Source organism: Simochromis diagramma, unplaced genomic scaffold, assembly GCF_900408965.1.
Source record: "Simochromis diagramma unplaced genomic scaffold, fSimDia1.1 OVJJ01000293.1, whole genome shotgun sequence".
Classification (NCBI taxonomy): Eukaryota; Metazoa; Chordata; class Actinopteri; order Cichliformes; family Cichlidae; genus Simochromis; species Simochromis diagramma.
Genome location: NW_024386801.1, coordinates 14503268 through 14513835, shown reverse-complemented (window position 1 = coordinate 14513835; position 10568 = coordinate 14503268). Strand labels below are relative to the sequence as shown.

General features: G+C 39.0%; 1 protein-coding gene across 4 annotated transcripts; it reads left to right on the top strand.

Moving 5' to 3' along the window:
- Positions 1-550: 550 nt before the first annotated feature.
- nr2c1 (nuclear receptor subfamily 2, group C, member 1) lies at positions 551-7896 on the top strand. 4 transcript variants are annotated; one of them, XM_040026056.1, is made up of 14 exons: positions 551-660; positions 2923-3057; positions 3338-3571; positions 3715-3793; positions 3912-4091; positions 4173-4323; positions 4636-4732; positions 4959-5143; positions 5486-5639; positions 5750-5871; positions 6001-6143; positions 6501-6638; positions 6730-6835; positions 7006-7896. In XM_040026056.1, exons 2-14 carry the CDS (start codon positions 2986-2988, stop codon positions 7175-7177), a joined length of 1833 nt encoding a protein of 610 aa, XP_039881990.1. In that variant the 5' UTR covers positions 551-660; positions 2923-2985; the 3' UTR covers positions 7178-7896. The 4 variants fall into 4 exon arrangements, with proteins under 4 accessions (XP_039881990.1, XP_039881987.1, XP_039881988.1 ...); XM_040026053.1 differs by having other exon boundaries at positions 4956-5143; XM_040026054.1 differs by lacking the exon at positions 551-660 and adding an exon at positions 687-853 and having other exon boundaries at positions 4956-5143.
- Positions 7897-10568: the final 2672 nt, after the last annotated feature.

Here is a 10568-nt window from a genome sequence, read left to right as displayed (position 1 = left end):
AAAAGGCTTACAATGTCTTCATAACAGTTTGCTGAATTTTATCGTAATCTTCAATGTAAATTTATCAGTTTGCTGCGAAGACACCGTAACCCAACAGATAAGAAAAATGTTGTGCAATATCTAATCCTCACTAATGTAATATGTCACAAATTTGAGCCCAGTTGTGTGTACTCTTGCTAAATCATTCAAGTGCAGGGATTGTGAGAAAATGGTTTAGGACATTGTAGGCAATGGAATAATAGCTGGTGTGACAGAAGTTGTTTTAAAATTTCAGAATTAAACTTAAACCTAAAACTATGTGACAAAAATGACCAACAAAAAGATTTAACAATTTAAAGTATATTGTCATTGAGAAAAACATTAATCAAATGAAAAATTTCCTGTTCATTTTCTTTGAGTTTTGATTTTTGTCATGAGTATAATGAAAGGAAGACTACATTATGAACGGTTTACCAGGACTGTGACGTCTAAACATGACAATTGCTGTAGGTTTTAGTGTACACAATATGAATCGATGTTGCCCAAATGCGCATGTGCGAGTCTTATTTATTGATAAAAAAAAGGTCACGAACTCTGACCCTCCCACTACCTGCAGCAAACACTTAAAAATATTAATTTATTTAAGGCAGCAAAATATCTGACCCAACAGCTCGTCGAAAGGTAAGACTTTATTAGTTATGCGGAGAGGAGAGGTTAAAGAAGGATCCGTGAGCGGCCAGTAACACAGGAAGGGAGGGAGTGTTCAGTAGGTCTACAGTAGGGAAGCTGCCATTAGCTACCAACTAGCAAAAAGCTAATTTAGCTCGCTAGCACTGTCGTGTGGAGCTGGGAGCATAAGACATAAGATCGGCAAGTATGTAAAGATGCTGCTATGTTTGTGAGACTCTACAGACAGTTATAGAGCTAACATCATAGGTTAACGCATAACGTCAGTAATATCGTCAACATATATGCTATCTAGCTATGTTAGCCGCTTTAGCTAACCGTGCTACGGCTATCTAATGTTAGCTGCTGTGCTAGCGTCGCAAACCACACTGCGTAAAGCAAGCAACAGCATCCTTTCCGTAAGTGTGAGTATAACAGCAGCAATTTAAAAGTGTTAAATCGTGAGCTGTTCTCAAATGCCGACTCGCGTGGAAGTCCGGTGCCAGAATTATTGCGATTTTTGGTCAGTTGTGAAAAACGGAGCGCAACTGTTCACTGTACGATTCGGCATCATGGGCCTTGAACCCTAGCATGCTTTAACCCTTCAATGTTGACCTTTCACCCACAGGAAAAGAAATACCTTTATCTTCCGTATCGATTTTAAATAGTTGGCTGTCGGGAGGATGTATGTTTTCATACAGTGTCTTTGTCGCTCATTTATTGTTACTTTGCCGCGACATTAAGCTGTCTTTTATCGCAAGGCCACCAATAGTGCATTTTCGAGCTAGCACCGGCTTGATTGGTTAGCACAGGCCACAAATTAACATGTAGTTACTGACACTGTACATAACAGATTAAATACCTATATTTTTATATTGGTTTAGTAAAAGTTATTTCAAGCAATGCATGACTTATTAGCTTTTGACATAATTTAAAAATATAAACAGATGTCGGGCTGTAACTAAAAGGACTGGAGAAAACTGGAGTATGAATAATTATTGGTTATGTAAGTATAAGTTCTACCAGACTTATTTGCTCTTAGTTGAAATATATCACGTTGTCCCAGCTCCCTTTGCAGACATCAGATTATTAAAAAAAACACTAATTAGATCTTTGGTAGAACCTAAGAAATATTTTTGTGATTAAAAGATTGTCTTCTGCTATTTTACATTACTCTTTCTATTAACATGTTATCAGTTGATTAATCAAGTTAACTTTGATTGTGTTTGTTCCTCCTATTTATAGACTAGGGCTATTGTCCAGAAATATGAGATCGAGCCAACAACAATAATAATTATAACATTAACAATAATAATATTAATGATAATGATAACAGAGGAAATGTAACTCCAGGGTGACCTCTTCCTGCATTATTTGCACTGTTCTTTGTAAAACACTTAGAAGCTAAACTGTGTTTCAACAAGTGTGAACTGTGAACTGAGGGATTTTCCTGACTCAAACTGACCTGTGGTGGTGTCGACTGAACTGCATATAGTTAAGTCAAAGGGCAATGTGGCCTTAATTAACAGAGGACTATGCATTTTTTTGGCCATATTAAGATCAAACTCCAATTATCGAAAAAAAATTGTTGAAAAAATACTTTCATCAAGTTCTCGTGATTTCACTGTAGTAGAAGGCCAAACCCTCTTTGGTTGGCAAATTACTGCTTACTTAAGACAAGTCTGTGCCTTTTCTTGTTATTTGATGCCATTTGATGAACACAAACATATTTTACAATTAGTAAAGAAAACTACTTTGAAAAATGTGTTACTTTTTTTTTTTTTTTTAATTTTTATATCACAGTTCTATATTCCTGGGAAATCCCTGGCATCTGCTAAAAATGGTCTTAAAATGTATTTGCTAGATCTCAACCTATAGAGTATTATTGAGGTTGACTTTAATGTTTATTTTTAGATAGGAAAGCATTTCTGTATATCAGCTGAGACTGACTTTATTTAGCCAGTCAATCAGTGTGTTGAAAAATGAAATGACTGGCAGTTTTTTTTTAAGAACTATTTGGCAATTTACTGTGAAGCCACTGCTGACTTTGCTTTTCTGTTGAATTTTTGTGCAAAACAACCAGTCATGCATATTTTTAGAAAAAGCCTCAGCATTAGAAAAAACATATTTTTATCGTGGGGGAAAGGATGATAAATCAGAAGTGATGATAAGTGATTCGGGGATTTGTTTACTGTAAGAACTTTGTGAAGTAATTGTTTTGTTTTTAAAGGATATTCTCTGATCCCAACAGAGTAATACAGATGTTTAATTGTACAGGTGTGCCTGTTTCATGGGGCACTGATGTGAACGGTGGTGGAGGAAGGTGTGTGCAATATCAGAATGGATGGACAGGCTCAAAGGATTCAGCTTGTGTCTGCAGACAACAACATGGCGTTAGGACACAGAATCCAGGTGACGATATGGCCCGTTCTCCCCCAGAGACTGAATTTGTGTGAATAAATAAAGATGCGCAATTTGCTTGTAAAATGTGTCAATTCCACTTATCATTTCAGCACATGCAGTAAACACCTGCTCATGTTTGTTTATTTATTTATTTATTTATTTATTTATATATATATATATATATATATATATATATATATATATATATATATATATATATATATATATATATATATATATATATTATTTTTTTTTTTTTTTTTTTTTTTTTTTTTTTTTTTTTTAACAGATTGTAACTGATCAGCAGACTGGACAGAAGATCCAGATCGTCACAGCACTTGAGCCATCTTCCCCTGGAAAGCAGCAGTTTATCCTAGCAAATGCTGATTATTCTTCTGGGGGGAAAGTAATTTTGGCCAAGCAGGAAGGCTCTCCCAACAAGGTCATCCTCACTACTCCAGATGGTTCTGGGGTTAATCAGCTGCTGTTTGCCTCCCCTGAACTCACTGGGCAGCAGATTCAGGTATTGCCTGAAGATGTTATTGACTCCTTCCAGTTTTGATAAACAAGCTGAAAAGTCTAATGACTGGGGCATGAATATGTTTAGTCAGCCTGCTTGCAGTGTTTACTGTATTAAATTATTCAATTTCTGGGGTTGTTTGGCAGTTTGTGACTGAAAGCTCAGACCAGTCTATTGTGAAGCCTGTTGTGGAGTACTGCGTTGTCTGTGGGGATAAGGCCTCAGGTATGCATTAGGTATATATATATATGTGTATAGAGAGAAATAGATTTTTTTTTTTTATAATGTTGGTATTGAAATGACACATAAGCACACCTGATTACATTTCCCTTTCATCTTTCAGGACGTCATTATGGAGCCGTTAGCTGTGAAGGCTGTAAAGGCTTCTTCAAACGCAGCATAAGGAAGAACCTGGTGTACACATGCAGGGGCTCCGGAGAATGTGCTATTAACAAGCTACACCGAAATCGCTGCCAGTACTGTCGACTGCAGCGCTGTATAGCTCTGGGCATGAAGCAGGACTGTAAGAAACTGTAATACTATATTAAGTTATTAAGAACCTGCATGATTAAAGACTGACGTGACTATGACTTTGGTCTCTTAGCTGTTCAGTGTGAGAGAAAGCCTGTTGAAGTCACTGCAAGAGAAAAATCCGTCAACTGTGCAGCCTCCACTGAAAAGATCTACATCCGCAAGAACTTGTGTAGCCCTCTGGCTGCTACACCTACTTTTGCATCCGACAAGGAAACTGCTCGGTAAATCTTACTTAAACTCTAATATACTGATAAGACAGTTGTTGTTGTTGTTATTATTAGTTTTGTTGAATTCTGCTTCCCCTTAACTGTCCACAGTGTAAGAAAACATAATAAATAAAATGTGCTGTGCATGTTATTTTTCTACATTTTCAATGCCTTTGCTTAGTTATATTGAACTTACATTGGAAGTCTTTTATGTAACGTTATATACAATTAGAAGCTCGATTAATATTTCTGCCTGGAAATGATTATTTTGCTACACGGCCTTGTAAAGTATAATGCAATATGTGATGTCAAATCTCTTAACATCAGATCTACAAGTTTGCTTGAGTCAAGCATGTTGCTCAACATCCAGCAACCCTTCTCCAAGCTGGAAAACACCATCTTGATTCCAGCTTCACCTGAAAAGGTAACACGGATGCAGTATAACTGTATTATGCTTATATGTTTTCTACCTTATATACAAGCAGAGAACTTTAGAGTGTTTAGGATTAAACAAACAAACAAAACTCATTGCACATTCACTGATGAAGACGTGTCCTAATAAGTTTGCTGTGAACCAGTTTTGTCCCTGTTGTTTCTGGGAGCAGTTCAGTGACCAGAATGTTCGATAACAACTGTCCCCTCCTCAGCAGGAGGACCCATGCCAGGGTGACCTTGGAACACTGGCAAATGTAGTAACATCCCTTGCCCACCTCAACAAGAGCAGAGAAGCGAGTGACAGCGGAAATGATCTGATGGGAGCTGAAACACTTAGCAACGGTGACAGCTCAATGACCGATATCCAGGGAGATGAACAAACTGCAAGTGATATCTCGAGGTGAGAGCTGTCGTAAGAAATCAAGATGCTTTGATGCTGATGCCGAGGCCTAAAGAAGCACCAGAATGAAACTCACGAAACTCTCTGGCTTCTATTTTCTGTTTGTCATAAAGCTGTAATTGAATTTCCTGCAGGGCCATGTGGTTTCTAATTCGATCTTAAGGCTTTAATTAGACTGGCACTCTGCTGATCAAAAGTATAGCATTTTGCATCTGTGACAGTGGTGCTGTATTGCTTTGTGATGAATCTCCTGTAATATACAACTTATAAATCCAAATGTGAGGATTTTTCAGTGCAAGCATTTTTTAAAATATAATAAGTGTATATGTTGTGTATCATTAGAGCTTTTGACACCCTGGCCAAAGTCCTGCACCCTGGTGATGGCTCAGCAGGAGAGTCCTTGGAGGCTACAATGCAGCTGATATCAGGGGACCAGTCGGGCCCTGTGGTGGAGCTGGAAGGACCTCTACTTTCTGACAGCCATATCCCTTTCAAGGTAAAAGGACAGCCACTGATTGTGACTCTCCCCTTTGATAAAAACACCTGATTGTGTTAAACAGAGCTGCATTGTTAGCATATTTTTGTTTTCTTTCCCCATTCCTGCAGCTTATGATGCCTTTGCCTGTGCCAGAGTACCTCAATGTCAACTACATCTGTGAATCGGCTTCACGGCTACTTTTTCTCTCTATGCACTGGGCACGCTCCATACCTGCCTTTCAAACCCTCGGGTAAGCCTGTTGTTGCAAGAATATTCTTTGTGGATAATGTCTGTTAAATCACGTGTCTTTGAAGTGCACCGTTACATATGCACGCACTGTCCTTTGTAGTACATTAACCATGTGCATTTTGTTTTACAGCGGGCAAGACAATGACATTAACCTGATGAAAGCCTGCTGGAATGAACTTTTTGCCCTGGGTCTGGCACAGTGTTCAAATGTAATGAATGTCGGCACCATCTTAAGTGCTATTATCAACCATCTCCAGACCAGCTTACAGGAAGGTAGGAGAGCTCTGCTGCTGTCTTCCTGAGAGGTTTAATACTTGTGTACAGTTTGAGAAAGAGGAAAGCTGTTAAGCTAGACAGACTCAGGGGACAGTAACACAAGATGTTCAATGAATCAAACAAATTTTTATTTTGAAAATGGAAGCAACAAGTGCTAATGCATATAAAAAACAAATAAACACAAAATCATTAAAAGCCATCCTATTCACAAAGAAAAAACAAAATGTTGACAGTTTCCCGTTCGAAAAGGAGGACGAGGAAGCAAATGCTTATCAATTCCTACCCCTATCTTGTCTTATTCACTTTTGTGGCATGTCTGTTACATCATGCCCTTTTTTCCCCTTGGTCTCACAGAGAAGCTGTCCCCAGAGAGAGTGAAAATAGTGATGGAGCACATTTGGAGGATGCAGGAGTTCTGTAACAGCGTGTCCAAGCTTTCCCCCGACTCGTATGAATATGCCTACCTCAAAGCTATTGTACTCTTCAGCCCTGGTGCGTAGACAATCCCCCCCCGATTTGCACAAAAGCAGATTCCTTGGTGTACTCAAGTCTGACTGTGCATATACATTATTTTTTGTACCAGATCATCCGGGCATAGATAATATCCCACAGATAGAGAGATTCCAGGAAAAAGCCTACATGGAGCTGCAGGACTATGTAACCAGAACATATCCAGAAGACTCTTACAGGTTTGTAGGCTTCACCTCTGTGCTGCATAACGCCGGCAATGCTGGAAACGCACCATAAGTTTTTTTTAACTCTTAAAAAGCAGGACAGAGGGGTGTGTGTGTGTGTGTGCTGTTCTCGTAGATTTACTTGTTACATGTTGAATTTGATGTCTGTTTCTCATCAATCCCAGGTTATCCAAGCTGTTGCTGCGTCTCCCTGCCCTCAGGCTGATAAGTGCAGCTGTCACCGAGGAGCTGTTTTTCGCTGGGCTCATTGGCAACGTGCAGATTGACAGCATCATCCCTTACATCCTCAAAATGGAGTCCACTGATTATAATAGCCAGGCCGCCTCTGCTGTCTGACGCGCAGCTATTTATTATAGCGACACGAGACTGAAGATTCAGTGGCCGCCTATTCACGTCACTGAAAGGTCATAACATAATGACCCAGTTTAACTTGTGAATTTTTTTTTCACATCTTAACTTTGTCCTTCATCTGACCCCTTAGGAACCTGTCAGTAGAGCGCAGCTCACAATTAGGACAAATAAAATCAACTCCCGATTGCAAGGAAGCCTATCTGTATCTGCCTGTTCAGGAACAAACCCTTTGAAACTTGGATGGTAGGCTTGGTGCGTGCTTTTTATTGTACATAATATTTTATCCTTAAAAGACTCCAGGCCTTGTGTGGTTTTTTTTGTTTTTTTGTTGGCAAATCTTGTTTGTACTTTTGACGACATCAGTATGGTTTGTTTTCATACACAGCTTTTTTTTATAGTGGTAATTATTAAGTAATTAAGAAAAAAAAAGTTGTCATTATGTGAACTGAATTGTGAGATCAATTAAAGTTAAAACTTTTATTTTTCATTTGTTTGCCAGTCCAAAGGATCGGCAACATCACTTTTCAAAAAACTGACGTCATCTGGATCTGAAGTATTTGTGTATATAGCTTTGTATATAGAATTGACCAAGGCTAACGGGCAGCACTTGGTAGTTCGTGGGTTTCATCTTTTTTTGGACAAATTCACACGAACAGAAAATGATGGTCATATCATTTGAAAATAAAAACATCTTTCAAACATGATTGTCAGCAGGAGTTGACGGCACTGATTATTTTGAATGAATGATACTTTTATATAGCGCACACAAATATAACACGTGTTTTGCACCATTACCAGTCATGTTAAGAAAACTGCACATAAACAGGTTTTGTTTTCATTATCATTCAGTTTTAGGTGAAAATATTTCAGTCATGACTGCAAAAGTGCTTTAAAAATACAGCCTCACTGGAGAAAGACAACAGCTTGTGAACTGTGATAATCTGCAGATGGATGAACATTCATACTTCAATAAGAATTTAATAGTGTAGTTGTTTACATATTTACCTAACAAGCAAAAGTTCCCAGATTCATTTGCAGGAGGAGACATAAATCCCTTTGGGGTTGCATCCAGTGCACAAAATCATGCAGAGTTGCCTGCTATGGTGACCCTGTATGAATAAGGCAGCATCTGAAAGTAGCTTTCTAGAAGTAAATGAGACAAATGTTCTTGAGCATGCAGAGACAAAGCTCAAACACCATTTTAAACACCTTTCTCATGAACTAAATCATTCTCAGAACGAAACTGGCTCAAAGTGGTTGACCACAAGGGGTTTGTAAACCCACTGTCTCATGCAAAGCAGAAAAGCCCACTTCCAAAAGGCCATTTAACTGAGATCTATTCAGAACTTCACAGAGAAATAACGCTAACCCTAGCTATGTACTCATAAGTGCAGAGGGCTGATCAGGTGATATTTGTCACATTTATATTTTCAGTGGCTTCCTCTCCGCCACAGCGCTGAAAGCATCCGGTTTGCAGCCAATCCCAGAGCCAGCCTTCCTAATCAGTTTATTCAGTCTGTTCAGTGTCACCAGCTCTGATGCTGTCCCCCAGCAGAGTACACAGTGCTTGCCACAGCTTAGTGGTAGAAAATCTCCCATCATTTTGTGGCACACACTGAGAGATATCATCTTACCTGGGAAATCAAACTTACTACTCCCCTTTCTGTACACAGCTCTTTGTGTTGGTCCTGCAGTTCAGCCTGTTGTAAACAATGATGATGACGATGGTGGTAAAAGTATAACTTCCAGGGGGGAATAAATGTATTTTGTCAGAAAACTTTTCTCTATACAAGTACATTTAAGTAATGCTTCAAAATAAGAATCTCAGGATGTCTCCTGAGTTGCAAGACCTGTTTCTAGCAGGACTTTGGTTTCACTCAGTCTAAATGCTAATTCTTGGAAGCTGAACCACTTCTATAAACACACCAGATTGTTTACATCTCCCTTCTGAATTAGTAATACAAAATCTGCATCCTGCCCAACCGACTTATTGTTGTGTTTTGTGTCAAATGACATGACGGTGGAAGATGTTGCAGGGCGCTGTGCTTACAGCTTGTGTTATAAGCTCATCAATGTTTAATCAGAGCTCAGCGCATATACGTAACTGAACGGAGGACAGTGTCTGCAGGCTTTGTGGTAGTTACACCATGGGTGTGTCCAGCTAATTAAAAGCACAGATAGGAGCATTAAAACTTGATGAACAAATGAATGATGTTGTCTGCTGCTATTTTTTGGAAGTCCATTGTCCAGTGTATCCCAGAAGCTTCTTTGTGTGGTTCTCCTTAGTCCTGTCAAACTAGTTCATCGCTTTATTCACCACCTTTGAACTGCATAAGCTCCTGCATATCAATGTGTGATGCAAACCAGTTAAGAAATGGGAAACAACACGGTAACTGTTAAGGTTCGGGGATTTGTGATGCAACACGAGCCTGAGTGTTTATGGTGGATTAGCTCATTCTGAGCTGAATCTGAATGAAAGAACCAGTTGGGTTGTTCTCATGGCCTCTGGGGTGTCTGTGCAGCTGGGAGGGGTGAGGAGGAGGAGGGGGGGGGGGGGGGGTAGTGTTGAAAAACAAGGTGACAGAACCGGTTATATGTAAGCCAGATTCTTTTACATCAAATTGAAATACTTCTTGGAGGGAAACATCAGCACGATATGTCAGTTATGCTGTCGGTTTATCTAAAATGATCAAACTTGCTGTGAGTATCATCAGGCCAAACCTCCTTCCTTCCTGTTAGGCCTGCTGATTGTCTGGTTATAGATACATGCAATCATCACCCTATTTTACAACATTTTTCACTTTGCAGCGTGTACTGCTTAGTTTTCTTCCGCATTTTGACTGCCACCCTGTTTTTCACCACTTAAGCTGAAATATTATTACGTAATAACGGTCATCACTTTTTTTTTTTGCACTTTTGCACTTTCATTTCTTGTATTTATTTTTGCACAGTTTTAAAAATGACCGCATCGTTCAATGGAATTAACCCTACAGTAAGAAACAAAGGGTTTGTTCCCCACAAGTAATTACTTTAATAGTTTATATAGATTGGTTTTGAATACATGTTCATCGGTGTATTTTTACAACGACACAGTAAGTAATATCTGAGTGAATCCTCATGCACTTTGTGATACTTAAATTGTCAAAACTTCATAGCTCAGAGGAAAAAAACCCACTTTTTTTCTTTTTCACACCACAAAAACACCACATTAACAGCTGGGTACTAGTAACCCAGTTTCAGTACTACTTCTTTTTTTAACTGCTCCCTTCAGTGGCCCCTACTGCAGATCATCCGCACCCTTCTCTACATGTCTTCCTTCATGACATCCATGAGATTCTTTGATGTGTGTTGATCCATGCTCAATCATCCAGCTAAG

Excerpts from the sequence above, each read along its gene's own strand:
- nr2c1 (XM_040026053.1), top strand. The coding sequence starts at position 2,986 with ATGGATGGACAGGCTCAAAGGATTCAGCTTGTGTCTGCAGACAACAAC. Across the intron at positions 4,733-4,955 it reads TTCCAGCTTCACCTGAAAAG|CAGGAGGACCCATGCCAGGG; the intron begins GTAACACGGATG and ends TCCCCTCCTCAG. Across the intron at positions 6,144-6,500 it reads CCAGACCAGCTTACAGGAAG|AGAAGCTGTCCCCAGAGAGA; the intron begins GTAGGAGAGCTC and ends TTGGTCTCACAG.